Source organism: Mustelus asterias, chromosome 17 (genome assembly GCF_964213995.1).
Source record: "Mustelus asterias chromosome 17, sMusAst1.hap1.1, whole genome shotgun sequence".
In the NCBI taxonomy this organism is placed as follows: domain Eukaryota; kingdom Metazoa; phylum Chordata; class Chondrichthyes; order Carcharhiniformes; family Triakidae; genus Mustelus; species Mustelus asterias.
The window spans coordinates 10,895,428-10,910,560 of NC_135817.1; the positions used below are offsets into that span (position 1 = coordinate 10,895,428).

Here is a 15,133-nt window from a genome sequence, read left to right on the forward strand (position 1 = left end):
ACTCTCTCTCTGACACACACTCTCTCCCCAACCCACTCCCCCTCCCCCTCCCTTCCCTTCCCTTCCCCTCCCCCTCCCCAATCATCTATGATTCCCGTGGCGGGCAGGATGGCAAATTCTGGTCCAGCTTGTAGTCAATCATTAACAAGCACTAGTTACTGAACATGATACAAAGAGTAGGCCTCTAATTAATAGTTAACATGCACTAGTTACTGAACTAGCTGAGGAAATAGGCTTGTGGTCAGTAGTTAACAAGCACTAGTTTATGAATGTGATGTAGGGAGTAGGCCTCGGGTTACTAATTAACAGACACTAGTTTTGTACAAGAACTAGTTCTGAACAAGCATCAGTTACTGAAAAAGACACCAGTTGTCGGCCCCTGGTCAATAGTTACAAGCACTAGTTACTGAACATGATGCAAGGAGTAAGCATCGCATTAATAGTTACAAGCACTAGTGTGGTGAACCATCGTTGGTTCACCACTGGGGGTTGTTATTATGTTACTGTTGGGCTAGGGTGTTGTTACTGTGGGGGTTGTACAATGTTGTTGGGTTAGGGTGTTTACCTGTTATAAGAGTTATCATGGCACATTCCAGTGGGGTCCCGCCTCCGGTGGCGAGGTATAAGACCCCCTGCTCCGGCAGGACCCCTTCAGTCTGAACTGGTGTATTCGTGTTAGTAGTTCCATTGTTACTCTATTAAAACCTTCAATATTGAAGCCTTGATTCCACGTGCTTAATTGTCGCGCAATCAATTTAATAGAGTAACAGAAAACTCACAGCTGTACAAAAAAAAACAGAGAGTATGGAACAGATCCTAAAACCGGATCGTCTGACACTGGACCCACGTGCGGTCCGGTGCCGCTAACACATTCGACCACTGGTGGAAGTGTTTCGAGGACTACCTGGCAGCCTCGGTAGCTATCACTACAGACAGTGATAAACTCCAGGTCCTCCACGCAAGGGTAAGCGACACGATTTATCTCGCCATTCGTGCAGCTCCCACTTACCCGGGTGCCGTCGAGCTCCTAAAAAAAAGATACACGAAGCCACCCAACGAGATACATGCTCGTTACCTCCTCGCTACACGACGTCGGCAGTCGGGCGAAACCATGGAGGACTATGCCAATGAGCTCCTGCAGCTTGCCAGGGGTTGCGATTGTAAGGACGTATCAGCCGAACAATATATGTACGACCTCGCCCGAGACGCGTTCGTAGCAGGGGTAGGGTCCTCGTACATCAGGCTTAAATTGCTGGAAAAGGGGAAACTCGACTTGACCCAAGCAATGGAGATGGCCGTGATGCTGGAAGCGGCGTCGAAGAGCTTGCGCTGTACCCCGAGGACCACGTGCAGTCAACGTGGCTGGAGCAAGCTCAGCTCCCTCCTCGCCCCGCTAACCCGCGCTCCCAGATCGATCCGACGACGGCGGCAGCTCCAGGTGGCCAGCGATGCTATTTTTGTGGTGGGGCCAAGCATCCACGGCAACAGTGTCCGGCAAGAACGGCAATCTGCAGCCAGTGCGGTAAAAAAGGCCACTACGGCAAAGTCTGCAGGTCCAAACCTAAAAACGGCAGTGCAGCTTGTAACCCTCCAGAACGGAGACAATCTCCTTCGGCGTCGCAGTACCCACGAGGTCCGACCACGTGCGATCCCAGGACGGCGCCATCGTGGCTGACAGAGGAGGAGGAAGACCACCAGGAGTCGCTGCGCTTGGCGCCCTCGCCCACGTGCGATTCATGGGGGCGGCCATCATGGTCCACGACGACTAGGAGCGACCAGCAGGGGTCCTCAGCATCCACATCGGCAGCATGCAGTGACGCCCAGGGGCCAACGGTGGCGTCGATCTCCCTGGATCAGACCAGGCACTACAGACTTGAAAATTCCATGATGGATATAAAGGTTAGTGGTCAAACTGTGAATTGTCTGTTTGACAGTGGGAGCACCGAAAGTTTCATACACCCTGAAACTGCTAAAAGGTGTGGGCTCCGGGTTCTCCCTGCCAAGCAGACAATTTCCATGGCATCACGGTCCCGGTCTGTACCGATCCAAGGACGATGTATGGTAACTCTTGAGGTACAGGGCACAATTTACGAGCAATACAGGCTCCTTGTGTTACCTCACCTTTGCGCGCCAATTCTCCTCGGACTAAACTTTATGGTCCACATGAAGAGTGTGATCCTACAGTACGGTGGGCCACTCCCTTCACTGGCAGTAGGGAATCAGCCGCAGCCTCCAAATTGCCCAAAGCGCCCCGCATGCAATCTATCCACCCTGAAAATCACTACACCATCCCTTTTTAAAAATCTGGTACCTGGCTGCAAGCCCATCGCTACTAAAAGTAGGCGTTACAGCGCTGAGGACCGGATCTTTATTAGATCTGAGGTTCAGCGGCTCCTCAAGGAAGGGATCATACAGGCCAGTGCTAGTCCGTGGAGAGCGCAGGTCGTGGTAGTCAAAAGCGGGAACAAACCTCGGATGGTCATCGACTATAGTCAGACCATTAATCGTTATACGCAGCTGGATGCGTATCCTCTCCCGTGCATTTCTGATATGGTCAATCAGATTGCGCAGTACCGAGTGTTTTCTACCATAGACCTTAAGTCCGCCTACCATCAATTCCCCATCCGCCCAGAGGACCGACAATATACGGCTTTTGAGGCGGATGGTCGTCTATACCAATTCCTCAGGGTTCCATTTGGTGTCACCAATGGGGTCTCGGTCTTCCAGCGTGCTATGGACCGAATGGTGGACCAGAACGGGTTGCGGGCTACCTTCCCGTACCTGGATAACGTCACCATCTGCGGCCATGACCAGCAGGACCACGACACGAATCTCCAACACTTTCTGCGCACTGCATCTCGCCTGAATCTGACCTATAACAGGGAGAAGTGCGTATTCCGTACGCGTAGGTTAGCCATCCTCGGATACGTGGTGGAAAACGGGGTCATTGGCCCTGATCCAGACCGTATGCGCCCACTTACTGAACTTCCCTTGCCCGCTAGCACGAAAGCACTGAGGAGATGCCTCGGGTTCTTTTCGTATTATGCACAGTGGGTCCCCAACTACGCGGACAAAGCTCGTCCGCTCATTAAGTCCACGACCTTCCCACTTACGCCGGAGGCCCAATTGGCCTTCAAGGCTTTGAAAAGCGACATCTCGAAAGCCACGATGCACGCGGTGGATGAATCCATTCCTTTCCAGGTGGAGAGTGATGCATCTGATTTCGCCCTAGCCGCCACACTAAACCAGGCAGGCAGGCCCGTCGCGTTCTTTTCCCGCACCCTTCAAGGCCCAGAAATTCGGCACTCAGCGGTGGAGAAGGAGGCTCAGGCCATTGTGGAGGCAGTCAGACACTGGCGCCATTACCTGGCAGGGAAGCGGTTCACCCTGATCACGGATCAACGATCCGTGGCGTTTATGTTCAGCAACACGCAGAGGGGCAAGATCAAGAACGATAAGATCTTGCGGTGGAGAATTGAGCTCTCCACCTATAATTACGATATTATGTATCGTCCAGGGAAGCTCAATGAGCCCTCGGATGCCCTCTCGCGCGGAACATGCGCCATCATGCAGGAGGACCGCTTGAAGGCTCTCCACAATGATCTGTGTCATCCTGGAGTCACCAGACTCTACCACTTCATCAAAGCCCGCAACCTGCCCTACTCGGTGGAGGATGTCAGGTCAGTGACGAGAAGCTGTCGGATTTGCGCAGAATGCAAACCACACTTTTATCGACCAGACCGGGCACAATTGGTCAAGGCCACTCGCCCTTTTGAGAGGCTGAGTGTGGATTTTAAGGGCCCCCTTCCCTCAACGGAGCGGAATGTCTATTTCCTCAACATAATAGACGAGTATTCCCGGTTTCCGTTTGTTGTCCCCTGTGCGGACACGTCGACTGCCACCGTCATCAAGGCATTCAGTGAGCTTTTTACCCTGTTCGGGTACCCCTGCTACATTCATAGCGACAGGGGCTCGTCGTTCATGAGCAACGACTTGAGGCAATTCCTGCTCTCATTCGGGATTGCCTCTAGTAGAACCACGAGCTACAACCCTAGGGGTAACGGACAGGTGGAAAGGGAGAATGCTACAGTCTGGAAGGCTGTCTTACTGGCACTGAAATCCAGGGGCCTTCCAGTCTCCCGTTGGCAGGAGGTCCTTCCAAATGCGCTCCATTCTATCCGCTCCCTCCTGTGTACGGCAACCAATGCTACTCCCCACGAGAGGATGTTCTCATTCCCTCGGAAGTCGTCCTCGGGAACCTCATTGCCTGCCTGGTTGACGTACCCAGGACCCGTCCTTCTGCGGCGACATGTGAGGGCTCGCAAGTCCGACCCCTTGGTCGAACCGGTCCAACTCCTCCACGCCAACCCTCAGTATGCCTATGTGGCATATCCTGACGGGCAAGAGGACACTGTCTCCATTAGAGACCTGGCGCCCGCAGGGGACGTAGCAACTCCTGTCACTCCTATTCCCCCAGTCACGAATCCACTACTCCTCATTGCTTCCCCAGACGTGGCGCGGTCAGCACCGGGACCAGTGCATAACACTTTTACTCCCATGTACAGCTTGCCTGAGACTCGGAGATCGGCGCCACCATCATCACCACCACCACCACCACCAAAGGTTCCAGGATCCCCTGCACCATCGCCTCACCAGGGCCGGCCGGCCCGGGAGTCCTTGAGGGGACAGCCAGACGTTGTTTTGGAAAGAACGCCACCACAAGCACCTGCTCCGGTTTCGCAACCGGTGTTGAGGAGATCACAGCGTCGGTGCGGTCCTCCAGACCGTCTGGACTTGTGAATTCTGTTTATATGACCTGTTTTTTCTTGCACCCCGCCACCTTTTGTTCTTAAAGGAGGGGTGAATGTGGTGAACCATCGTTGGTTCACCACTGGGGGTTGTTATTATGTTACTGTTGGGCTAGGGTGTTGTTACTGTGGGGGTTGTACAATGTTGTTGGGTTAGGGTGTTTACCTGTTATAAGAGTTATCATGGCACATTCCAGTGGGGTCCCGCCTCCGGTGGCGAGGTATAAGACCCCCTGCTCCGGCAGGACCCCTTCAGTCTGAACTGGTGTATTCGTGTTAGTAGTTCCATTGTTACTCTATTAAAGCCTTCAATATCGAAGCCTTGATTCCACGTGCTTAATTGTCGCGCATCAACTAGTTACTGAACAAGAACTAGTTCTGAACAAGCATTAGTTACTGAAAAAGACATCAGTCATAGGCGTGCAGTCAGTAGTTAACAAGCACTAGTTACTGAACAGGATGCAGGGAGTAGGCCTCTGATCAGTAGTTAACAAGCACTAGTTACTGAACATGATGCAGGGAGTAGGCCTCTGATCAGTAGTTAACAAGCACTAGTTACTGAACAGGATGCAGGGAGGAGGCCTCTGATCAGTAGTTAACAAGCACTAGTTACTGAACATGATGCAGGGAGTAGGCCTCTGATCAGTAGTTAACAAGCACTAGTTACTGAACATGATGCAGGGAGTAGACCTCTGGTCAGTAGTTAAGCACTAGTTGCTGAACAAGACACTCGGAGCAGAGCAAAAGGTTCTGACTCCAGCCTGCTACAAGTGAATGAAAAAATACAATTCTGATAAACCTATTCTTGATGAAACAAAAGACTAGTTCGTATGGAAGATTTGAATCTCACTCTTATGGGTTTTTTTTGTGATTGTAAACAGCGGGAAGACGGCAGTCTTCCTGAAGAAGACACGTCGTCTTTAAAAATGGTGGAAGCTTTGTCCCAGTACAATGCAAAAGAGCAAAGTGAAATCTCCTTAGTAAAGGGGGAAAAGTACTACATCATTGATGATGGAAATCGGCATTGGTGGAAGATAAAAGATATGAAAGGGTAAGGCCTTGTCTTGTTTGTGATTTCCCCATCTGAAATTCCCCAGTGGACCATTAACACACTGCTCCTGCCGGGCAATGCTAAATTAATCCAGCAGGAATTCCTTCCTGGATTTTTCTGACAGATGTAACCAGTGGGAGTTCAAAGCAAAACCAGATAGATGGCAGCATCTGTGGAGAGAGAGAGAGTGAACATTTCGAGTCTTTGTGATTCTTCTTCACTTCCCACCTCCCTCCCCATTAAAGCCCATGGCAGGAATTCCTGTCCCAACCACCACCAATTGAAGCCCTTAAATGGGCAAGTGATGGCAGATCTGTCATATGAGGAAGGACTAAGTCAGAGAGGATTATAGAAGAGTCTAGAAGAGTGAGAGGGGATTGCATAGAAACTTATAAAAGTTTTAACAGTGTTAGACAGGGTAGATTCAGAAATAATGTTCCCAATGGTGGCTGAGTCCAGAATGAGTGGGTCATAGTTTGAGGATAGAATTGAGGTGAGGAGCAATTTCTTCACCCAGAGGGTGGTGAATGTGTGGAATTCACTACCACAGAATGTAGTTGAGGCAAAATGTTGTGTGGTTTCAAGAAGAAATTAGATATAGCTCTTGGGGCTAAAGGGATCAAGGGATATGGATGGAAGGTGGGATCAGGGTATTGAATGTGATGATTGGCCATGATCAAAATGAATGGCAGAGTAGGCTCGAAGGGCCGAATGGCCTACTGTTGCTCCTATTTCCTGTGTGTGTTTCTATGTACAACTTACCAGGAGCCCAACCAGTAAATGCTGTTGAAGTTGCTTGCTCACTCCCAGGGAGTGTGAACTCAGTATCTGATTGAAGGTCCCAGCATTGGGAAATGGGGCCCTCTTGAGAGCTGGCTCCTTCCCCTAGCTGCTAAGCACCCCCTCACCCTGCCTCCCAGGAGCTGCCCCCCTGCCCCAACACCCTGCCAGCTATCACTCGCCTCTCGCCTGAGCTATAGCACTGATCCGAAGCCTCGGGTGGGTAACAACAACAGACACCACCTCCCTGATGGCACTGCCCTTCAACAGAGTTGCCGGCGTCTGATTGGGCATCAGCTCTCGGCTCCCACGCCTCGAGTCCTTGAACCTGGAAGAAGGACCACCACTGGCCTGAGTGGCACAAGATATGGTGGGCTGTCCCTAACAGAGTTGAGACGGAGCTCCAGCCAGCCTTGCAGTCAGCAGCTGAAACCCCCGGCACCTCCGCAAAATTTTCCCCAGTGAGGTCACTGAAAGGAATTTGAAATGGGCCTTTTTTGAAATGGATGATATCTTTTGGTCTATAGGAAAGAAGGATATGCTCCATGCAATCACCTGGCAGGGACCGACAGGAGCAGGTATGGTGCTATGATATATTATTTTGCAGGCTGTATTCGCAATTTTTACACTGGGTACGTTTATTGTAAATTACTGCATCAGTGCAGGAACATCAATTGCCATTCTCCTCATAGAATCATAGAAACCCTACAGTACAGAAAGAGGCCATTCGGCCCATCGAGTCTGCACCGACCACAATCCCACCCAGGCCCCACCCCCACATATTTACCCGCTAATCCCTCTAACCTACGCATTTTAGGATTCTAAGGGGCAATTTTTAACCTGGCCAATCAACCTAACCCGCACATCTTTGGACTGTGGGAGGAAACCGGAGCACCCGGAGGAAACCCACGCAGACATGAGGAGAACGTGCAAACTCCACACAGACAGTGACCCGAGCCGGGAATCGAACCCAGGACCCTGGAGCTGTGAAGCAGCAGTGCTAACCACTGCGCTACCGTGCCGCTCCTTGCTGGCATATCCACACGGTTTTACACACTTTTGAGTGAAGATCTTTTTAATGGCAGAACCTGACCCAGTGCAGAGCCCTGGGAAGAGAATCTCTGGCATATGTGAGCATAGCCAAGCGATAGGGTGGCACTTCAAGCCATGGCTGAGACACGCAGGGCCCGGTTTTGCCATCAAGTTGCGCCCGTTTTTGGGCGTGAAAACTTGATGAAGTCGGACGTGAGATGAGTAGCGCAATCCGCCTCCGCGCCAGTTCCCCCTTTACCAAGGCCCGAAAATGGCTGCGATCGGAACCGCACACAAAACGGCCGCGACGGCCATTTAAATATATTTAAATTGACTTAATGGGCTGCATGCCCAACCTTACCGGCACTTCCCTCTTTACCACTGCGTTCGCCCATCCAGAATCGGGGCGAAACAGACATGCTTTACAAAATTCCGATTCGGGCACTCCAGCTAGTGAGGAGGTAAGTGCCGAGCATCCGACAGCTCCCTGCTTAAGATCAGTGAGGGGGAAGAGGGGGGTCCGCTGCCACTCTGCCTGAGATCAGTGAGGGGCAAGGGGGAGTCCGCTGCCACTCTGCCTGAGATCAGTGAGGGGGAAGGGGGAGTCCGCTGCCACTCTGCCTGAGATCAGTGAGGGGGAAGGGGGAGTCCGCTGCCACTCTGCCTGAGATCAGTGAGGGGCAAGGGGGAGTCCGCTGCCACTCTGCCTGAGATCAGTGAGGGGCAAGGGGGAGTCCGCTGCCACTCTGCCTGAGATCAGTGAGGGGGAAGGGGGAGTCCGCTGCCACTCTGCCTGAGATCAGTGAGGGGCAAGGGGGAGTCCGCTGCCACTCTGCCTGAGATCAGTGAGGGGGAAGGGGGGTCTGATGCCACTCTGCCTGAGATCAGTGAGGGGGAAGGGGGGTCTGCTGCCACTCTGCCTGAGATCACTGGGGGGAAGGAGGGATCCGCTGCCACTCTGCCTGAGATCAGTGAGTGGCAAGGGGAGAGAGGCTCGTGATCGATCTGGGTGGTGGAGGGGGTGGGGAGATAAGGGGGTCAGTAATGTTGTGGGGGTGGGGCAGTGTCTGTGGGGGCCAGGGGAAGGCAATATGGCAGGGGAGCAGCATTCTATTTTTTTTCTGTGCATGCACAGTTGGAGGCGCCGATTGGAGTTTCAGGATTCCGGGCGTGTTATAAGCCCCTCCCACAGGTTTGTGCAGCGCGATTCGGAATCACTGATATTTTTCCAGGCAGAGTGCGAAAGGGGGTGCCTGAGAACGGGTCTAATAGTCGGATCTGAAACACTCCCAGTTTCAAGTCCGCCCAGCACTTAGAATCAAAATGGTAAAATAGGGCCTGCAGAGTCTAAACAAAGACGGACAAGCCAGAGAATTTAAATTTGATTTGAATCATTTGCAGGAGGTGAGATAAAGATTGGGAAAGATGCCAAAAGAGAAAATGCTGGAAAATCTCAGCATGTCTGGCAGCATCTGTAAGGAGAGAAAAGAGCTGACGTTTCGAGTCCAGATGACCCTTTGTCAAAGCTTTATTTATTTATTGGGGGAAAATGCAGTGGCATCAGAGACAGACAGACAAAAGTTTAAAATAAATTGATTTTCAATTTTAAAACATCTCCAACATTAACTATGAAGCTTAGGGAATTAAAATATCAGGGCCAGAGAGATTGTTTGGCAGTAATTATCAGTTATCGCAACACCAAATGTTTACTTACTCCAGCCCTAACTTGTTCTGCTGCACTTGGTGGGTAAGTAAATTTCTGACTAAGGGAACCACACTGGGAGCCTGTCTGATAATCTTACGTTTTCAGTGTAATTCTTAGCACAATCAGCATTATTTAGCAAGTGTTGTCCATTCACAGAATCAAATCTAATGTTGGACATTATGTTTTTAAGTTTTGCAAGCGCGGCTAGTTGGATATGGCCATTACTTTGCCTGTTGTGAACAGCCAAATCTATTGCCAATCAATTGGCACACTCTCCCCATGCAGTATAAATTGTTGTCCTCCTCACTGTTGGCAATCTCTCCTGATGAGAGTAAGACAAGAAGCTTAGATAGCTTGTCTCTTTTCTCAGCAATATCGAATATTATGGGAGGCTGATATTTCCCTGGATCTGTTGATGAATTTGACGGACACCCTATAATTAATATTGTTCTAAATGTAACCAATTCAGTATGCCTCAATTCGTCCCTTTTGTCTCTTTCTTTTAGCAAAATAAGCAAAATTAAATCCATCGATCCACCAAAACCATCTGATAAAGTGGAGGACTATGGGTAAGTGAAAATGGCACATGACTGTTTGTCTGTAAGATTCTCTAAGTCGTGGAATCGATTCATAGAATCATAGAATCCCTACAGTGCAGAAAGAGGCCAGTCGGCCCATCAAGCCTGCACCGACAACAATCCCACCCAGGCCCTACCCTCATAACGCCACATACTTACTCTGTTAATCTCCTTGACACTAAGGGGCAATTGAGCATGGTCATTCAACCTAACCCACACATCTTTGCACTGTGGGAGGAACCGGAGCTCCGGGAGGAAACCCACGCAGACACGGGGGGAACATGCAAACTCCACACAGTTACCTGAGGCTGGAATTGAACCTGAGTCCCTGGAGTTGTAAGGCAGCATTGCTAACTACCGTGCCGCCCCAGAGGCTGGGAAATATGACACTTTCATTCCTGAGCTACTGGTGCTGTTTTGGAATCAAAATGGCTGCTCTGTGCACACACATGTCTGCCGCGGGATGTGCTGCTAACCCATATTGGTGAGGGTGTGAAGGGTGGATGTTAGAACCATGTAGAATTCTGCAGAGTGGACAAGTTGTGACATTAGTCAGAGCTTGTGATGCTAATTTAAAACCGGCACTGCCACTTTTGATTTGATTTATTATTGTCACATGTATTGGGATACAGTGAAAAGTATTGTTTCTTGCACACTATACAGACAAAGCATACCACTCATAGAGTACATAGGGGTAAAGGAAAGGAGAGTGCATAATCATAGAATCCCTACAGTGCAGAAGGAGGCCATTCGGCCCATTGAGTCTGCACCGACCACAATCCCATTTAGGCCCTATTCCTGTAACCCCACATATTTACTTTGCTAATCCCCCTGATACCAGGGTCAATTTAGCATGGCCAATCAACCTAACCTACACATCTTTAGACTGAGAGAGGAAACCGGAGCTCCCGGAGGAAACCCACGCAGACGCGGGAAGAACGTGCAAACTCCGCTCAGGCAGTGACCCAAGGCCGGAATTGAACCCGAGTCCCTGGAACTGTGAGGCAGCAGTGCTAACCACTGTGTCATTGTGTCGCCCACTGTCAAGCTGTCAATGTAGTGTGACAGTCATAGCTAGGGTGTAGAGAAAGATCACCTTAATATAAGGTAAGTCCATTCAAAAGTCTGATGGCAGCAGGGAAGAAGCTGTTCTTGAGTCAGTTTGTATGTGTCCTCAGACTTTTCTATCTTTTTCCCAACCTTTTCAATCTGTTCCCACCACTCCTACAGGCAGTACACACAGATGAAAACAATATACTGTAAAATATTTATTTTGATTTATTATTGTCACATGTATTGGTATACAGTAAAAAGCATAGTTTCTTGCGCACTATACAGACAAAGCATACTGTTCAAAGAGAAGGAAAGGAGAGTGTGCAGAATGTAGAGTTACAGTCATAGCTAGGATGTAGAGAAAGATCAACTTAATGCAGGGTAAGTCCATTCAAAAATCTGATGGCAGCAGGGAAGAAGCTGTTCTTGAGTCGGTTGGTACATGACCTCAGACTTTTGTACCTTTTTCCCGACAGAAGAAGGTGGAAGAGAGAATGTCCGGGGTGCGTGGGGTCCTTAATTACACTGGCTGCTTTGCCGAGGCGGCGGGAAGTGTAGTCAGAGTTAATGGATGGGAGGCTGGTTTGCGTGATGGACTGGGCTACGTTCACAACCCTTTGTAGTTCCTTGCGGTCTTGGGCAGAGCAGGAGCCATACCAAGCTGTGATACAACCAGAAATAATGCTTTCTATGGTGTGTCTATAATTTGGAGCTCGCTGCTCCAGTTGATGCCCTCCCTAACCTGGACCTGGGTTCAGCAACAGGAAGGAATTCTTCACTGCGGCCATTTGAAAGGATCACCATCAAAGAGCAGCTTTTTGCTGATACCAGGCCTGTGTGACTTTGTGGAAGAGCTTGGTGATTGATAGTTGTTAAAATTGACATTTGCAGGGATTGTTGCTATCTGTGGCCAACATGTGTAGGGTTTCCTCCGGGTGCTCTGGTTCCCTCCCACTGTCCGAAAGACATGCCAGGCGAATTGGCCATGCTAAATTCTTTCTCAGTGTGCCCGAACAGGCGCAGGAGTGTGGCGACTAGGGGATTTTCACAGTAACTTCATTGCAGTGTGAATGTAAGCCTACTTGTGACACTAATAAATAAACTTAAACTTTAAACAATTCACTAGATTCTCTGTCCACACCAATTCACCAGATTCTTTATCTCTTATCTAAGACTAATGGTCTAATCTCTTCAGATCATTAGTCGCATCCTGACAGCTTGAGTACCGAACCGTTCTTGCCTCTTACCCAACTTCCACAGATGTTAAACTAATGAGCCCATAATTCCAAATTTATTTCTCCGACTAATGCGATGACATTGACAATTTTCCAATCAGAGGGGTTAATTCCTGAATGAAGAGAGATCTGGGAAGATGAGGTAATTTCCTCTCCCGCTTTTTAAAAACTCCCTGAGGTGGAAACTATCAGCTCCTGGAGATTTATCAATCTTTAACAAGATTAGTGTCTCCATGCAGCAACAGCTTTTTACAAATATCAAATCCAGTAGGTTCCTCCTCTTGATTTGTTTGACTGTTCCTCATATCCGTGCTGATCGTTCGGAGTTGCAGGAAGCCCAGGCACCTGTGATTCAAGTGACATTCCAGAATCCCAATTTCCATGAAGTCAAGGCTTCTCACCTTCCGACAGCGGGAGACTCATTGCCCCCGATATTCATTGTTGTTAATATCATGGTGCCTGGGACCATGGCTAAAGATGGGGGAGAATGGGGTGTTTAAATTGAGACCAATGACCAGATGATTAAAGTTTAAAAGTTTATTTATTAGTGTCACAAGTAGGCTTACATTAACACTGCAATGAAGTTTCTGTGAAAATCCCCTTGTCACCACACTCTGGTGCCTGTTTGGGTACACTGAGGGAGAATTTAGAATGGCCAATGCACCTAACCAGCACGTCTTTCGGATTGTGGGAGGAAACCAGAGCACCTGGAGGAAACACACGCACACACACATGGGGAGAATGTGCAAACTCCACACGGACAGTGAGCCAACTGGGAATCGAACCTGGGTCCCTGGTGATGTGAGGCAGCAGTGCTAACCACTGTGATCTAGTGTTGGCCAATCTTAGTTGAAGGATAAATGTTGGCCAGAGCACTAGCGAGTAAGTCCTCTGGTTCACATGGAATGATGGCTCCTGCTGGTCACCTCATGGCAGTAAGAGCGATGGTAGAGGGACCAGCATGAATAACACTGGGCATAAGTGAGTGGACAAGTCTGTTACTCCATCCCCACTCTTAAGTCAAGGAGTGACACAATGTTACATTGACACAAAAACTAGATGCAGGAGGCCATTCGGCCCTTCGAGCCAGCTCCACCATTCATTTTGATCATGGCTGATCATCGAATTCAATATCCTGATCCCCCATCCCCCCATATCCCTTGATCCCTTTAGTCCCAAGAGCTATATCTAATTTATTCTTGAAATCAGACAAAGTTTTGGCCTCAACTACATTCTGTGGTAGTGAATTCCACACATTCACCACCCTCTGGGTGAAGAAATTTCTCCTCACCTCAGTTCTAAAAGGTTTACCCCTTATCTTCAAACTATGACCCCTAGTTCTGGACTCGCCCACCATTGGAAACATTCTTTCAGAATCTATCCTGTCTAGCCCTGTTAGAATTTTATAAGTTTCTGTGAGATCCCCTCGCACTCTTCTAAACTCCAGTGAATATAACCCTAACCAATTTAATCTCTCCTCATATGACAGACCTGCCATCCCAGGAATCAGCCTGGTAAACTCTCGCTGCACTCCCTCTATATATTCCAACTTGTCCTGTCGCTTATAAGGGAGCTGACACTCCCTAGAGGCAGTGTGGGAATTAAGTTACAACAACCATGGCAGGCAACTCTGTCAGCAAGAATGGAAAGAACTCATTATCAAAGAAGGCCTCGCTGAGGTCAGAGTTTGCGTGTTCAGGAAAGAGACTAATCTAACCTTGTGTCAGTTTCATAAACACTGCTTTCCCAGCCTTGGCCACAGGATGAAACAAAGACAAGTTACCATGACAAATACCAAAAAACAAGACATAGTGACATATTATTCAAATGAATGAGACGGTTTTCTATTGGACAAGAAAGGGCAAAAAGCAATGCTATGATTGGTGGACTATGTATGCAAATGATGGATTAAAAAGTTGCTCGTTTCTCATTTGCTGTAATTAACTATAACTGCTAATTGCCTGCACAAATTGACAGAACACCGAGCAGTGCATTGTGCTGCATGTGTGTTCTTCTTGCTAGCGAGTGATAAAGCTTGGGAGATTGAGTACTCACTGTGTGTTGTCTGGTTAATCCTCAACAGCAGAGCTAATCTAAGGTGGGGGTTAGTTAGCTCGGATGGGTTGAGTGCAGTGTAGAGCAATGCCAACAGCATGACTTCAATCGCTGTCCCAGCTGTGGTAGCTCCTGAAGGTTTGCCCCCTTGACTTACCCTGCACCAGTGGGATGGTGCTCTATATAACCAATTGCCCCTCTCTGGGGGAGAGAGATGCCTTCGTGGACTATGGTTAATTAGCTAATATAAGACTAACATTGTTACAAATCAGAAGTGTTTTCTGATACAATCTCATACTTTATCCAGTTCCTTCTCATTAACGTGTGTTTTTTCTGCTTTCAGGTGGTATTTGGGGCCATTAGCACGAGCTAAAGCTGAACAACTTCTCAAACAAATGGTAATCCAGTTCACATTGTTCAAACTGCTTTTATGTTTGTTTACAGATTGTTAATATTTACAAATCTGCATTATAATTACATGCAAAACTTAACCAGGCTGTGCACACAAAGACTGTAGAACAAACATTGTCTTGCTTTTATCTTCCATGTAGCTATAGTTTTGGAATACCATCACTTTCCTATTCATAATTGCTTTCTTCTTATCTATTTGCTTATGTTATTGATATTCGTTTTAGTAAACTAGCACAGGATGATGGGCCGAATGGTCTTCTTCGAAGCAGGATTATTTGATCATTCTATTGCACAAACCACGTAGTTATTTTTACCATCTCTCTGGTTCATCCCAGTGTTGCATCCAGTTTGGGCCTCACCACTTTGGAAAGGATGTCAAACTTGGAGGGAATGTAGGAGAGATTGACTAAAACGGTAGCAAAAGT

The 15,133-nt window shown here is 48.7% G+C and overlaps 1 protein-coding gene across 1 annotated transcript in view; it reads left to right on the top strand.

Moving 5' to 3' along the window:
- The window catches only part of LOC144506248 (cytoplasmic tyrosine-protein kinase BMX-like), a 77,962-nt gene that overhangs the window by 21,448 nt on the left and 41,381 nt on the right, over positions 1-15,133 (top strand). Inside the window, exons 7-9 of the mRNA XM_078232108.1 lie at positions 5,690-5,859; positions 9,883-9,945; positions 14,605-14,695. Of these exons, the coding sequence (XP_078088234.1) occupies positions 5,690-5,859; positions 9,883-9,945; positions 14,605-14,695 (324 nt within the window). The remainder of the gene's footprint in view (positions 1-5,689; positions 5,860-9,882; positions 9,946-14,604; positions 14,696-15,133) is intronic.